The sequence below is a fragment of the Halichoeres trimaculatus genome, unplaced genomic scaffold, assembly GCF_033239565.1.
Source record: "Halichoeres trimaculatus isolate MK-OKI-2021-1 unplaced genomic scaffold, fHalTri1.1 fHalTri1_scaffold_18, whole genome shotgun sequence".
Classification (NCBI taxonomy): domain Eukaryota; kingdom Metazoa; phylum Chordata; class Actinopteri; order Labriformes; family Labridae; genus Halichoeres; species Halichoeres trimaculatus.
Genome location: NW_027437196.1, coordinates 22,431,245 through 22,448,207, shown reverse-complemented (window position 1 = coordinate 22,448,207; position 16,963 = coordinate 22,431,245). Strand labels below are relative to the sequence as shown.

General features: G+C 41.5%; 1 protein-coding gene across 1 annotated transcript in view; it reads right to left on the bottom strand.

The window, feature by feature from the left end:
- wwp1 (WW domain containing E3 ubiquitin protein ligase 1) overlaps nucleotides 1–16,963 on the bottom strand; it is a 46,996-nt gene that overhangs the window by 13,897 nt on the left and 16,136 nt on the right. Inside the window, exons 2-8 of the mRNA XM_074693453.1 lie at nucleotides 16,530–16,584; nucleotides 16,251–16,342; nucleotides 11,940–12,078; nucleotides 8,710–8,834; nucleotides 8,391–8,543; nucleotides 8,104–8,176; nucleotides 1,328–1,509 (exon numbers count right to left, since the gene is read on the bottom strand). Coding sequence (XP_074549554.1) covers nucleotides 1,328–1,509; nucleotides 8,104–8,176; nucleotides 8,391–8,543; nucleotides 8,710–8,834; nucleotides 11,940–12,078; nucleotides 16,251–16,320 — 742 coding nt within the window. The 5' untranslated portion in view covers nucleotides 16,321–16,342; nucleotides 16,530–16,584. The remainder of the gene's footprint in view (nucleotides 1–1,327; nucleotides 1,510–8,103; nucleotides 8,177–8,390; nucleotides 8,544–8,709; nucleotides 8,835–11,939; nucleotides 12,079–16,250; nucleotides 16,343–16,529; nucleotides 16,585–16,963) is intronic.

Here is a 16,963-nt window from a genome sequence, read left to right as displayed (position 1 = left end):
CGGCATATCGGCAAAAATCCAATATCGTGCATCCCTATTTGATTTTTTTTTTTTGTTTGTGCTTTCAGCCTGTAGACTAATTCAAAATCTTCACACTAACTTGCACTGACTCAAAAGATTTTCCTGCAGAAGCGGCTGAACAGTCAAATCATTTTGTAACAGCAAGGTTCAAAATATAGTGAATCTACTTAACATAAATCAACTCGAGACGTTAAGCTGATCACTGACAGACTCAGACAGTTCAGTTTGTAAACTTTGGCTGCAAAACAAAGTTTTAAAAACTCCTCACTACACACTGGAAGAACCAGAGACTGTATAAAACATGGATGAAGTCTCTGTGATATCACCCACTGATTTCTGAAGAGGAAGTCTGACACCTTATTGGAAACAATGACTTCTGGCTGATTGAGATGCAAACAGAGAGGTGGCATTAAACTTCCTGTCAGTCACTCTGCTCTACCCTTGATACAGCTGATCAACTACTTGACATCTTTAAAAAGCAGAAGTTAAAAAGTTTAATTTGACTTAGATTCAGCATATGAAAGGTCACTTCTGTTTACTGTGTTAACGGACGCTTTGCTGCTCAAAGCATGGTGGGATACCCGGCAGTGCAGCTCTGATTGCAGCATCACTTTTCATAAAACTTGCTCCCTCATTATGTTACTGTCAGCATTTTCAGTACTGGTTTACTGATAAGTGTTACTGTACAATAAAATAAACACACTCTGAGGTGTTGCAGTGGGAGCAGATTTGGCTGCGTGGGATCACATCACAGCAATCCCCAACACAACGAGAGAAAAACAAATCCTTGTTGAGAATAACAGTATGTTTTTTTAGTCTCTTCACAAACACGCATCTGCTGTGACTCAGTAAGAGTTAAAAATCTCTCTCAGCCTTTGCTTGGTGAAGTCAGAGAGTCTTTCCTCCACAGAATACTGCAGTCTGCTTTTCTTTTCTCTCTGATTTTCTCTCGGGGGAGTTTTTTCGACAGAGGTGCTGACAGCAGCAGAGATTGCAGGCTTCGCTTAATGAAAATTAATCTACTGATCTTCTGCGCTGTTCACTGGGACCGAGCGAACCATGAAGAACTTTAAGTGGCCAGAGCCCAGCCCCGGCAGCACACTGAGCTCCTGCAGAGAGAAGCTGCTGTGGTACTGAGCTGGCAGTTTATTGTTTAAGCTTCTTCATGAAGCTAGGGAACCTGATATATAAAGTCCAGTTCTTCGACAAATAAAATCAAACAACACTTCAAATAAACATGAAGCACTCAAACCCAGTCAGCCCTCACATGATATGAAATACAAAACTGAGAGCGGTGTAAACTCACCTGTCCTGCTTTCAGTGTCACTGTCTGAGGGTTGGTGCACAGGGGTGGAGTTGGGCGTGGTGTCCCCGTTGACCACATGACTAAGGGCGGGGCTGCAGGAGCTTGAAGGCACCTGAGCATCCAGACCGTTGGAGGTGGAACAGGAACCGGACTTCAGGCCAAGATCTGTACCATTCACTGAGCTGCAGGAGAAAAAAACACAAGGTGTGTCAATGTTATGTTGGCTTTGGCGCCCCCAGTAGGATCTTTCCAGGATGCAGACTACATTTTCCATGAGCACCATCACCCTGTGTGGTACCGATGTGTAGGACAAAAATAGATCTTTTCTGTTAGCTCCATCAAAACACTAACTTTACCAGCTGAACGTTACAGACTGATTTATCAGTCGCCTGACAGAGGTTGGTCAGGGTGAGCTGAATGTGTGTCACTTCTTCTGTGTGTCAGTTGAAAGACTGACTTATAACATTGAGGCCATTGTCTTGTAGGGTAAAAAAGGACATGAAAGGATGGCTTGATGATGTAATGAGCACAGCTGAAGAGGGCCTTTTGTATCAGGCAGAGATCAGTCAGTGTAACAGGCCTGCCCACGCTCAGACTCACACAAAACTACCATATGACTCAAGTCCAGGCTTTGTCCTGGAAGGAGCTGGACTGTCAGTTAGCAAAAAAAAAAGGTGACAAGTGTAGACCGCTTGATTGAAGGACGCTTACTGCTCAACATATTCACACATTATAAAAGCTCTTACCATATTTCAAAGGAATTTAAACAGTATTTTTGACCTTCTGGTTTCACAAACTTTGGGGTTTTATTGACTATTTGTTGAAAAGAAGACTTTGAAATGTTCAGTTGACAGAGACTGTGATGGCTTGAAGACCCAAGAAATACAAAGTAGGATTACCAGTTGTAGTTTCTTCATCATAGGCTCTGATTTGTACATTTAATAATGCGTCCAGGGAGCTATTGGCCCGAAAGTTTAAGCTAACGCCCATATAGAGGCTATAGTGCTTACTGGTCCAACCAATAACTTCCTGCCTTTACTGACTCTCAACTCCCAACATTTCCTGTCTTTCTTTAGCTGTCCTACCAAAAGGCAAAAATGTCCAAAAGCAGACTTAATTAAAAACAAACAAACATGTATTTATCTGGTTTTCTTGTATTTGTTCCTGTCATAACAGATACAGCAGAAAGAAAATGTTGCAACATAATTTGTTCCCAACACTAGCTTACAGAAATAAAAGCCAGAAAATTTCTAAACTCGAGTCACAAACAAGGTGAGTAAGGCTCAAGGAATAAAAAGATAACAGAGGAGCAGACACCTGAGTAAAAGTATAAAACCACAAAGGACGATGGGTTCAGAGAGAACAGGAGAAAGAAATTAAAAGGAGGACATCGAGTACACTAGATATCAGCACTTCCTGGCTGACTCGCACACAGACTATGAGAAACAGAGATTGAGGTCAAGTTCAGATCACAAATATCTCAAATACAAATTTCTATCTGTATCAAAAGCCAACTACAACCCTGCACAGCTTTTGTACGCTTGAAGGGCAGGTTTTTACTGTTCTCAAAAGTTATCACACCATCGATCAGTCGCTCCTCTCCTTGCACCATAAACAGGAGAATCAGGGTGTTTCTCTGGTACATTCACATGCAGCATTTTAAGAGCTGACACAGCAGGTCGCTGGATGAAGCAGACAAATGTGAGACTGTTTCACAGGTGTTAACATTGTAGAAAGTGTTTTTTTCACTGTATGAGAGTTGACTGGTGTGGTGATTGCTTTCAGATCCATCAGTAGAGTTGGTCAGAGGGACATGAGGGGTTTGTCTGTGTGAGACTCTCAGAAAGGATTTCTTTTAACTTCTGAAAGAAGGCACTGACATCTACGGCCAACATGTCGGGACTTTAATGGAGCAATGATAACAAGTACATGCAATATGCCAAAGAAATTTCTGCTCTGTGTTATTCCTTCTTTAATTTTCCCTGAACAAAGGAGCCACTTGAGTCTAAATGATGCCTCTAAGATTACCTATCAGCTGTTATCAGGCTCCTGGTGATATGGGCGTCTGGGATAGATGATCAGCATCTTGGAGATAAAAAAGCTTCCTGCTACACTGGGTTGTTTACAGTTCAATCAACAACTAAAGAAATAATCTTGAGTCTCAGTTTCACTGTAAACAGATAAAACAGTGTATTGAAAAACTACTGGACATGAGCTCTAGAAAGCCTCACATGCCCAGTAAACAAAATTTACAAGAAATAAAACTCAAAACTGAACACAATGGATAAAAGTTTTTGAGATCAATTAATGATCATGCACTGAGGGACTTCCCTCAGGCTCCCCACATTTAACAGCCATTGAGCTATCTTAGCATGTCACTGGTAACTTAATTTGTTAGTAAACTGTCAAAGATCCAGTGAGTGACAGAAATGTGATGTTCGTTTTTTATTGTTACACCAACGCATTTCCATTTTTAGAGCCACCACAAGCTGCAATATCCTCTGGTTTCTCCTGTCTCAATTTGTGGGAGACTTTAATGTTGATCAGTGCCGGGCTTGTGTTCTGTGGATTCACTAGCTTATGTCATGCTCCTGCTGGCCATTAATCCTCCTCCCCCTAGCACGGGAGTCACCTTTTTAACCTCTTTGTGGGACAGAAGTTGAAGTTTTGCTATATTTACTCTCATCTTTTAAAACCAATAAAAGAGTTTTCTTGCAGCTTTTTTTGTCAAGACAAAGATAATCCCTTATTGGTCCCACAACAAAAAATGTGTTTGGTTTCCGAAGTGATGAATTCAAAACATTTAAGGAAAAAGAATGTAGATCACAGAACATTTGCTGGATTACTTGATCGTCAGAAGACTGAATTGACACAAATAATCAGTCACTGCAGCCCAGTGTATTAAAATACAATTTCCATTTTTCTAAATCTTTTCAGCTTGTTTGTATTTTTACCCCCTTTTTATTAATTCTCCCATTTCCTGTCAAATTAGTTTGAAACACAGCTAAATAAGCAGTTTAATGTTTGAATCTATCAGCTGAAAAATGTGTGTGTGTTCTTCATAAGGAAGTACTTCAAACTGTTGTTCTTTTATGAAGATGTGTTAAATGTTCCCTCGTTCTGAGAACAGTCTCAAGGGAAATGACAAATATCCTCGCTTCCTTTCTGATCTGGCTCGAATGCTTCAGGAACTCCCATAGAGGGAGGGAACACCTCTACGCTTTAAAAATACTCCTGTTTGTGTGTTGCAGTCCTCTCAGCAACTGCATTGCAGAGATGGAGCCAGGCAGCCACAACCCCCTCAACCCCCCCGCCAGCCTCCCGTCTGTCGAGCCAAGCAGACGTGCCTCCTCTGTGGCTTTCCAATAAAAACGCCGTTAGCCTGACTGAAGGGCACTTTTACAGGGTGACAGATAATCAGGATTGGCACCAGAGGGGCAGCACGCAAAGCAGGAGAGGGGCGCAGTCAGGAGGGAGAGGAGGACACAGACAGACAGAGGAGACGCAAGACGTTTTTATATAAGAAATAAACATCAAAGCCTTCGAAAGGATGATAGAACATAATTTAATAGAGAATCATTAACCATCTGAATGATGTCCTTATGTGGTCCTACAGGGCTCACACACACACACACACACACACACACACACACACACACACACACACACACACACACACACACACACACACACACACACCCCTTAGCAGCCTGTTAGCATTCCTGTACTTGAGAATAAGCATGCTCATGATTTGAAGGACTCTGACCAAGCCAACGACCATTTTAGGAAAAGTGAAGCAGACAGAAGCGGTGTCTTCACATTCAACTGCAACATCATTCAGTGAGACATGAGATTTAGTCTTTCACAGTACATGTATGTTAACAGCAGTAGGCATGACACAGCAGAATGTCTGATAACAACATACACAAACCGAAGTGTTTTCCTATCAAAGAGGAAAATATATGATCATCAACCCAGACGCTGAAAAATGGGGTTCAATCTATGGGTTTCTCTCAGTGAAGGGGTCTAACGTAGGGATGGGTACTGAATGAGGGACTTTTATAGCTACCGATCGAATTCTGTCAAAAGTATCAGGTACCAATTCACAAAAAATCAAAAGGTACCATGCATCCTTGTGACTGTGAAGGGGTGGAAGAGTAGGTGATTTTCCATGCTGGACATGAACACAGCATTATAAGGTTGAATATTAAAGAATGAATATGTTAAATTAAAAAAAAAAAACATTTTTATGAAACAAATTGATATTTTTTACCACATAAACACAAAAAATTACTGAAAATACCGAAAATGTCGTGAAATTACCGACACTGATTGCAAGGCACCAGGCATCGGTACCGTATCATTTCAAATGTAAAAGGTACCCATCCCCAGTCTGACGTTTTGTCTTGTAGTTTCAGTCACCCACGTCAAGTCCTCACAAGTTAAAATAAAGTATATTCTAACCTGTACCTTTATGACTTCTTGCCATCCACACCAACTATCCCTCATCTTTCCTTCGCAACTCTTTTTAACAATATTCACATTTTGACAACTGACTGTGGCAGACGTTTGAGCAATGGGGTTAAAGATCAATAATGGCAAGTTATTTTATTCAACATTAAAGAAGGGATGCAACTTAACAATCAAATCTTGACATCCTCACTGGTTAACACAAGAAGTAGTCATTACAAATGCCATGCCATGTGTTAGCGTGCTGAGATTTGTCAGTATGTTCATCTTGTAAATGGAGATTAAATTGTGTGGGCTGTGTCTGGTTAAACCTACATGTAACCACTCAACCAGAGCAAAGAGGAACCAGCACAAACATGAGGACGTTAACCTGTAAGGACGACTGATGGCTGCTGGAGCTAGCTCTGCTAATGTTAGCCACATTGTACCATTACTGATTGTTTTCTTACCTTTAGTCTATTTGGTTTGTCGCATTGTTTGTTCACAGAAAAAAAATCTAGGAGATCATGCGACTTTTATCTCTTCCTGATTCTTCCTGATATTAAAAAACTCATCTGTTTTTACAGGTGCTTGGTTACTATGTCATACTGCTGCCAAATGGAGGTTGCAGCACACTTGAAAGCTTATTACTAACTGAGTGGAGACCTGGTAGACTCAGAGAAAAGCAGAGACTGTGCATATAGTTTATACATGACTGGAAAATGTGAACATGTATGTGTCACAGTTTCAGGTGTTAACAGCACCTCACTATGGTGCTGGTTAACAATGCCGCCACAAAAACAGACTGTTAACAGCACGAGTATCCAGCTGGCTGCTTACTTTTAGTGTCTTCACCTGCAGCACTCACAGTGAAGTGTTGAGTGAGTCGCTGTTATCCTCTCCATGAGACAGAGAGACCCAACGAAAAGACTCACAGGACCAAATCTGCTTATATCTGCTTTATGGTTTCGCATTTATCCATGCTGAAACTTTTATCCCAGAGGGAGAAAAAATACTGCAACATATGTTTTGTTTTAATTCATTAGGCTCTTTTCAACAGGCTTTGAATAATCATGAAAAAGTTTCTGATGAGGCTTGAAATTTTTCTTCAAATGCCAGTTGGCACCATCATGCACATAGAGTAGGTCGTTCAGTATGACCTGCTCACAGGAGTTGAGCTCTAAAAGAGAGACAGGGTAAGCATGGGTCACACATGATGATTTTACAATTCTTTAACTTGCTCCAGTTCAGATATAGTGTTCTTATTTTAATAAAGGAATAAAATGGTGATTACAAATCTCTTCTCTGTAGTGATTTTTTCTTAATGCATATCACAGTGTTCCTTCTGTATTTGATCCACTGCAGCATCTTTCGTTTGACAGTGTACACAGGTGGAAAGCTGCAGTATGGTAAAGAGAAGTGTGGGCTAACAGTGCAGTTTAGTAAAACCTTTGTCTCAAGAGAAAATGTAGCAACTAGCAAAGCACTCAGAGAGCGCAGACCTCAGCTGAGCATGTTGTGATTGTCACTCAACACTTAAGTCCTACTTTAATGTTATACTCCCTTTCAGCAGACTGTCTGCTACAATTTGGTGTTGCAGGTTAATACAATAACTTGTTACCTGACAGTGTTAAATTATGATGACCCAGTACATATTTCATAGTCTGGATCTTCAGAAATCATGGTGACCTTGTCTTGCATTGTTTTGCAAAGCAATCCAACCATTTATCATAGAGTTATATACGCATATGGTAAAAAGAGCCCTATCTCGCAACGATAAAGAATCCTTTGAAAAAATCCTGGATCCAGACGGTGATCCAGATCACCACCAAAATTTAATCACTTCTTCCTTATTCCATCTTAAACATTTCCTGAAAAGTTCATCAAGATCCGTTCGTTACTTTTTAAGTTATGTTGTTCACAACAAACAGACAAACTGTCCCCCCTACCGAAAGACAAATATATGTACCAATATATTTTTTGAAATGTATTGTGGTATATTGTAATATATTATTTTTCCAATATACAATATATTTGATATACATGGAATAATATATTGAGGGCACATACACAATATATTATATATTGATGAAATATATTGCAATATATTGCAAAATATACATATGATTGCTGCTTTCCATGTATTGCAATATATTAGAAAATATAAATACTAAATCTCATATATATGGGAATATATTACCTAATATATGACATAATACTTTCCAATATGCTGCAATATATTTTTCTTTCATAAGGGCCAAAAACATAACCTCCTTGGCTGATGTAATTAAAGGCCCAAACGAGTCTGGTTCATGAAGTTAGTTTACCTGTTGGCAGCCTTTGAGGAAGAGGAAGAGTCGTCTCCATTTTCATGGATGGCGTCACCGTTCTGCTGGACTTCTGGGAAACATTGAAGAAAATAAAGTTAGTCTAGTACACACAACTGGGAATACAGTTAATGAACTTTAAAGGGAAAAGCTGTTTGGTTATAAAGTAGTATAGCAATGAGTTTGTGCATGCTTTAATCTGTCTGTACTTCTTGTCAACCACCACGTCCCACTACAGATGACATTCAAACATGTCAGTTCCTCTCTGATTTTACATGGACACTCACTGGTGCTGTTTGTTGTGTTGCCGTTGGTGAGTGGGGCCAGCTCCTCCTGGTCAGAGACAGTCAGCCCATCCAAGTACACGGTTAGCTCTCCTGTGGGAACCACAACTCCTTTCTGCTCCACGCTCAGCTTCAGCACCTCCTTCACATTCTCCACTGTGGAGCCAGAGCAGGGCAGGTTAAAGGACATCAAGGAAATCTGACAGCTTAACCCTTCCAAAAGTGTCTAAAACCTGGTCAACCAGCTTTAAGATTCTGCTTTTATCCACCACTGCAGACTTCACATCAACAAGTATCTGTCTTTAAATTAGATTCATCATACGTTTTCTGTCATGCTGCTCCAAGGCCTGAACGAGGTCGAGTGTGGCTTTCCCCAGAAGAGCATCGGCCTTCAGTGTGTGGTGACTCCATACTCTGAAGTCCACCTGTGTGTGTGGTGTTACATTCCTGCAACAACAAAAACACATGGCATAAGAAATGACTTGACAAAAGCATTTCAGAGTGGTTTTAAATGTCATCTGGACAGGGACTACAGGCGGATTGAGAACATCATGAGGAAGACTTGTGTTAGTAAGTTACCAACTGTATGTTCATAATAATAACATCTGTTCAGCATGCTGCAGCTGCTTCATGGTGACGAGCCTCCTGCTCTGCCTGTCATGTTTTACTGTTTGTCAGACTTTCATCAAGACCTCTCAACACCATCCATCTGCACTTTGGTTTTGCTCCATCTGACAGCCATATCTCCCTGGATCTGTTCCTGAAGTGGAGCCAAGCTCAGAGCTGCTGGACTCACAAGATCACCTGATCACGTGAGAACATGATTAACCTATACAGAGAACAACATGTATGTAACAGCTCATACTGCCTTTCTCTTCAACTGGATTTTATGTTGTCAGTATTTTACATCAGTTTTCTGAGGATTTCTGTCTTTATTCAGAGGAAAAGACAGTGCTTAGTACAAGAGACCAGGGGCCTGTACTACGAAGCTGGATTAAGTCATCCAGGATAACTCTGCGACAATTCGCTGAACTTCACCGGATCTCTGTCATCCAGATCTGCTGTACAACAAAGCTTGTTATCAACTCGATAAGTGAATCTGGCTGGGATCAGTGCACGCACACATGAAATGGGCGTAGTTAGCGGCCCCGGAGCATTTTCCACTATGGAGAAGAGAGAACCCTACTTTACAGCACAGGAGCAGCAAATAATACTGCAAAAGTACAAGGAGTACCGCAGTATTATCCAGGCCAGGAGCAACACGACTGTGGCCGTGAGAAGCCGGAGGGATTGCTGGCAAAAAATTGCCAACTCTGTGAATGTGTAAATTTCCTAAATGCTGATATTAATAGACCTATCTCATCATGTGACGCCACGGGCAGTTAGGTCCTTATTCATTCATGTTGTCAGTCAGTGTGTGTGTGATCAGCATCATATCCAACCTCATAATTAGAAAGAGTCCACTTTCCTACAAATCCCAAGGAAAACGCTCATTATAGGCAGTTTGTATTGCAGATGCAATAGCAGTGGGGAAAAAAGGACGTGGGAGCAAATAAAAAATAAATATAAAAACATCCTTCAAAGAGGTCAGTATGAAAGATTCAATTTGCACACATTTCTACTTTTCCCTGACAATGTCTCAGTTATGATGATCAGTAAGATATTGTTTGTTCACAGCCCATGTAAAAAAAAATGTTGGGCCAAAAAGACAGGGGGTGGTCCTGTGCCAGAGGACTTCACTCCGGCTGAGCAAATTGGTGACTGTGCGGTCTTTCATGCCCGCCCGGGAGAACCGATTGGTCAGCGGGCGGTCTGTCACACCCCGTGAGCTCTTATCCTGGAACTTAACCTGCTCCAGACCAGGTTTGGCGTTCAGCATCAGTTACCGGGGCAACATGTCTGGATAAAAAGAGATCCACATTCGTAGTACGGAAAACCCGAAACGTATCCAGGAAGTTATCTCTCTAAGAGCTAATCCAGCTTCGTAGTACAGGCCCCAGGAGAGGATCGAGAATGAAAAGAGAAGGCAATCAAATGAGGGCTATAGCCTCTGCACACAGGGCACGTGACCAAGCACCTGCTCAATCTGGCACCTCAGTATGTGGGGTCTTATTTTAAAACCGACTAGATGCTCTCAAACTTTTTAGTGTGTGACCTCCAGTTTAAACTGATTTGCTCTGCCTAACTTGATGCATGCTTAATGTGGGCGATGATAACACAGATTTTCCCTTTGAGATGAGACACATCGGGGATGGACATGAGATGCACTGCTACAGCGAAAAAAACCTACATTTCAGACCAAACTCAATTTTCACAAACTTACAAAAAGCACAAGTTATTAAGTATGTTTACCAATCTGTGCTAAAATGATGCAGCAATATAAATAAGAATTCTCAAAATAGTTTGAAATGAAATGAATGAATGGTACAATGAGCTGTATCTCCAGCATTAAAGTCAAATGTAATAAGAAAATAACCTGTAGTGATTGTTTGCTGACTTTATATTTCAAATTTTGAGGACGCTCAGGAATCTGGATAAGAAATGACCTACATAGGGATATTCTTGCACAGTCCTCCATTTAAAAAATAAATCCACCACTTCCCACTTCCTTCTTTCACCAGCTGCTTCACTTCAACAAAGAGAAAAAGGAAAACAACTGTTATTTCTGCCACTTGTTCTTCCAGCTCCTCTATTTTTAAGCATCTACTCCCTCCTAAAATCTCACAACAGTAACTCTTCCTTGCTGCAGGCTGGAAGACTGAAGAGCTTGGCTCATATAATGCAGCTTTCTTGTGTTTCCTGTCCTGATGCACAGCAGAGTCATTGTGTTCACGGCTGAGCACATCAGCCTGAAGAGGAATACCCAGGAACAGAGCGTGGAGGAGCCATAACAGCGACACACTCGTGCTGCAAACACAGGATCAGAAATACAGCACCACTCCGTGTAATCGCCCATTATTACCCAATTAAGACAATTAGCATTTACAGTGACATCTCCCCGGCAGTTAGCAGAGCCATTAGGAAACCAGAGAGCTGTAAAAGTCTGCTGCTCTTATACAAAGAGCTCTGTCTGTGTGACAGTTCGCCTCCCCTCATTTATGTTCCCATCATATGAACCACCTCAGGGTTTTCCTTATCATAGTGTACATTTCTTCAATGTTTCCCAGGCCTTGTGATTGTTATATAAAGTATACAGACGGAAAAAGAGCCCAAATTTCTGCAGCAAACCCGGTATGTTGCTCCATCTTCCTCTCTTTATGTACAGTTTTTTATATAAGCTCAGGCCATCTGGAGATCAGCAGAGGCTCGCCCTACAAACGATCTGCTCAGGGGGAGAATTAGGAGACAGATGTTTGTGGCAGCCTCACAGTCTGCCTCTCATTTTATTTTCTCCAAATAAAAAATGAACATGGGATTCACAATCCTACAATCATATTTGGAGTGACATATGTACAGTGTAAACAGATTTTATGAAAAAAGACAGAAAGAGAGCAGACAGAAAATAACAGAAGGTGAAAGAATACACTCAGACTGTCAATTGAATCTTCTTACAGAGTGAGCCTCTCGTCCCATTTGGGGCTGGAGGAGCTGTGAGACTTCGCTGTGCGGCGCGACTCCCCCTCCGCTGTCACCTCCACATAGATGGCTGTCCCAAACAGACTCTTCTTCCTCTTGATTTTGGCACAGGAAACTGGTGGACGGAGGAAGCAGGGAGAGAGGTGGAAAGTTTTAATTTCATTGTTTAGCATTTCATCATGGCGTTTCCACTCTTAGGTTTACTGCTTTGTTTGAAAACTTACAGATCCCTGTACTGCAAAGTCAGGGTACACTTGATTATTGAGCGACACTGAACCTGACGGGGGGAGATGCTCCCATACAAAGAGAGTCAGATGGAAACAGGACTGCTGTCAGCTGATTGTCATATTATCTAAACTCTGAGCAAACAATGTCTTGAAGACGAAAATGTTTTGACTCAAACTAAATTCTAAAAGGCTGCAGCGAGGAGACAAAATCAGAGCATGAACGCACACATTAAATCTTATGATATCACTTTCCTCTGATCAGTGAACAATAAATCTGACATTAATAACTCTGGTTTATTACACTTAATCAATTAGTGGCTCCCGTTTCTTCTTGCCGTGCGAAAAACAGTTTAGGACATTTTATTCCGGCTACAGTCTCGACGCTCAAACAGAGCAGTATGGAGCTCATAAAAGCTAATATGAAAACATAATTCAAAGCAACAAGCTGCATAATTTTACATCTTTTAAGCACGACTGCAAGCCTCTGGTGCTTTCTCAGTCACTGCTGGGAGATGATGTCAGCAAAGCTAAATGAATAACTCAGAGTTAAGTGTTCCACATGCAAACAGGCAGACCAAATGTCCTGTCAGTCCCCCCCTCCTGATCAGCTCATAGTGCTCTGTGACCAACAGATTGACAGTGAGAAGTGTATTATCAGAGGTTGATCTCTTATCCTGGACATCATCTTTTATTATAAAACTGATATCTAAACAAGCATTAAAGCTATGGTCGATGATTTGAAGCTAGGTTATTATTATTAACACTGTTTTGAGGCCGTTATGGTCCGATGGTCCGATCTACGCAATATGAAAACCAAAAAGAACGAAAAAATCCATTCAGTACAGCAGCTGCAAAATGGCTAAATAATTGACCAATCTGAACCGCCGTTTCCCTCATTTCGGATTTGTGCGTTAGTCCATCCAATCCCGTGTCTCCCCTGCTCCGCACCATGCTGCCCATGGTCCCACCTCGTCCTTCCCCACTACCCCTCTCACGTCAGCTAGCTGCTCAGCTAACGAAGCGTCATGGAGCCAGTGAAGACCGAAACCAGGAAGCTGTTACTGTTACCCTCCACAGGGAAGGGAAGAAAACGAAAAAGTTTCAAGGAAAAGGCTGAAGCAAGGAAGAATTATAAGCAATACAGGTGCCAACAGAGACTGAATATTGGAGAAATGTACGACCGGTGGAAAAAGCTGCAGAGGGATTTGGGACTGAAGACTGATGCCGAGACAGCTGAGTCTCTGTTGAACAGGTAATGACTTTGTTTACCACAGTGGGAGATGTCAGCTGAATAACTCTGGTTAGTCTGTGCCTGTACTGGCTAATGACTGAACGCTGCTGGTCGGAACAGGTCGGCTCTGTCAATAGATTTTAGCATAAGTTAGCCACACATCTTTAGCATTGTAAACTGAGCTGCTGAAGACACGGCGAGAAAGGTAAAGCCTCGCCCACAGTTGGCTCTGCTCTGATCAGCTGGCAGTGGCAACGCCAGACCTGCTTCGCCGGCTAATTCATGGTTTTGATTGTGCCGGTCCAATTGAAAAAGCTACCACTGTGTGTTACAAGGAGGATGACTGTCTTTGTTCGTTACATTTTCTGCTGGCCTGCTTCTTGCTCTGTCAGAGGGGGTGTGTTGTTAGGAGGCGCAGAAGGGCCATACGAGCTGGTGGGATCTTGGAAGGGAGGGGAGGGGTGAGTGAGGCTAAGTTTTTCAAAAGTGTCTCATCAGCCAAACTGGGTTTCAGATCGTAGACCATAGCTTTAATGTCTTATTTTTACTACAAATTGTACAACTAGACTCAATATTAGCCATATTGACATGACAAGTCAAGCGAAATATTTAAGACATCAAAAGACAAAAAAGATGGTTGAATCTCTTGAGAAGAGTAAGAAAATCTGCCAATGGGGTAGGAAAAAGGTTCATTTAATTTTTTGTATGTAGACTTTGTTCTTAGTTAAGTTTGAAGTGTTCAAAAGAAGTGTGACCATCCTCCAACCAGCATAGAGTCAGGATTGAACCCTTAAGTCCTGTGTTGCATTTTCAGGACTCATGACTTGTCTTTAACTCAGTCTCAGATTTTGACTTGAGCACAGACTGTGCTCGGACAGGAGGATTTTTGTTTTGAAGTAATCAGTCCTGATAATGAAGTTAGTCTGGAGCAGCTGACATCTCTCCACCTGCCTGCTGAATAAGATGTTGTCCTTTTTGGTGACAGTGCCTGCCAGAACCTCTTAAAGGGTGCCACAAATCATGAGTTATGCTTTCCAAGATTTTACAGAAAAAAACAAAAACAAAAAAAAAGATGAGACACATTTAATATGAAAGAGCCTATGAAGAGATGGGGACAAACTTTAACAGACATCAGAAAAGTCAATGAGGTGATAAAGTTACTGTAACTGTAGGACAAGCTGGCGCCAACTAAGCTTCAAAAGTGACTCAAATCCTGGATCCAAGATGTTTGGTAAGTTCAAATTTTTATTACCATCCGGTGAGCTGCAGATATTTTTGAGCTCATATGACACCTGCAGAGATCCCACTGCAGCAGAAAAGATGAGACTTGCCTCAAAAGTCAACCAGGGTGTCGAGTGACTGTCTATGAAAATCAAAAGAAACCCCTGACAGACAGACAGATGAAACACGGTGATAAACCCCTGATCTGGGTTTCCGGCATCCGGTAATTACCGGACTTTGACCGGTAAAATCTGTCGAAGTCCGACATATTTCAACTCCACAGGTCAAAATGTCTGGTGAAAAATACTCCCTCTTATCTTTTATGGATAGGCCTGGTCTATGTGGAACAAAACTTTTTTTTTTTTTTTTTTCAGGCGGTACTCCCGACAAAGCGCGCAGAACAACAACAATACAGCGGGAGACACATGTCGAAACAGGCGAATATTTAAGACTTTTTTACTAAACAAAATAGTTCAGAGGAAAAAGATGGTGGTGAGGCTGAAATCCCAGAGGCTGCAGCAGGTGATGTCTTGCCTCCTGCCAAGAAGAAAAGGAAAAGTCGGTCGTTTCAGACCGAATGGAAGCTTCTGCTGTGCAATATTAATTTTAGTTAACCGATTGAGTCAGTTGATGGCAGTCATTTTATTTGATACAGCCTATGCTTTAAAAAGAAAGTTTTATAAATCGACATGCTTTGATATTATTCTTATATGAAAGTCGTATCATTTTAAGTCTGCCCCTTAACGTAAACGTGAGGATCCATGTAACTTAATGGCCTTAGAAGCACCAAATTAGTTGCCTTAACGAATTTGGTTAGTAAATAATGTGAAGACTTATAAAATATAACTTCCATGAGGCTATTCATTCATGCAGTGACACATCACCCTATAGAGCCCAAATGTCATAGTCGCTGTCGAGGTGCGGATCCTAACTGTCCTTATTTGGGAGCTGTCCGCGGGACTCAGCTGTTTGACTCCTCATTACTCATTGATGCACGGTGCAGGGTTTTATAATCAGTTTTTGACATCAGTCCACACAGGTTGTTACCCAACTTTACTTTGAAGAAGAACAAATGTTTCTAGGACCAAATTATTAATGTTTTTAAATCACTTTGTCACGTATAGCGACAAAGATTACATCGATGGAAAATACGCCCCCACTTTATAACAGCAATAGATTTTTTTACAGGCTTTGCAGGTGAGTTGACTTTATAAATATGTCCTGATCTTTGGGCATATCTTTGAATAAATTCCCCGACCACTCTATAGAAAAGTAGTCGGCACAAAATTTGACAGGCGAGGGCGGAGCCCTTTGAAAAGTATAACCCCCCCCCAGCCTCGCGGAAGCTGCTGGGGGTATACTTCGCAGCATTCAAGCTCAATAAATTCAGATAATATTTGACCGGGAAATCAAACACTTGTCCAGTAAATTAAAAACCTGCGGGTCACGTTGTCCGGTGCCATTTTTTATAGCAGAAACCCTGTCCCCGATCTGTAAGTTTAAAACCTTCCCACCCTGCTGACGCTCTCTGAAATGGGCTGAAGGGGAGGAGAGCAAGAGACTGCACTGTCAACCCCACAGATCATTACAAAGCATGTGTGGACTCACCAACGGCATGGAGCTGTGACGTTCCTCTGTGGTTATGGCTAGACTCAGCTCGAGATGAGGCCGTGGCCATGTCATACACCACAGTGGGAAACCTACAAAACCACACACACACAAATAAAAGCAAACACATGAAGTATTAAGACAGTAAGTTCAGGAATAAGAAACAGCTGTTTTGTAGTTTGTGTTGTGTAAGATTTGATTTCTTTATTTTTGCATCAATTTGCTGTCATGCTTAATTTTGTGGCTTGATTTCGCACAGTAAGAACAATCCGTACTCACGATTGGTGTGCTGCTCGACCCTCTGCTTCAGCCCACTCCGTGTCCCATGATTCCTCTGAAACACAAACATGATCGTTTTTAGAGCAAACTCAAAGCAGCCAGAGGACACTCAAGAAAACCCTCTAGATAAAATCTTAATTTTTTTATCTGATATTAAACAGCTGCTTCAAAAAGTTTCCAGATATATCCACCCAACAATCAGGACTGTGAAAAGCTCCTGCTGCTTTTTTTAATTCACAAACTCACTTTAGATTTAGCCTGAAGTTATGAAGTTGGTTAAATATCAGCAGTAATCTTAAAACTCAGTGTACCTTAGAACAGAGCTCTCCATTCACAGCAGTAAACAGACGTCTTCCTCTCAGTTACATTATGACTGTGCACTGATTGTATTTCACTTTGCTGCTGTCTGGTGTAAAGGTCAGCTACATTTCAGA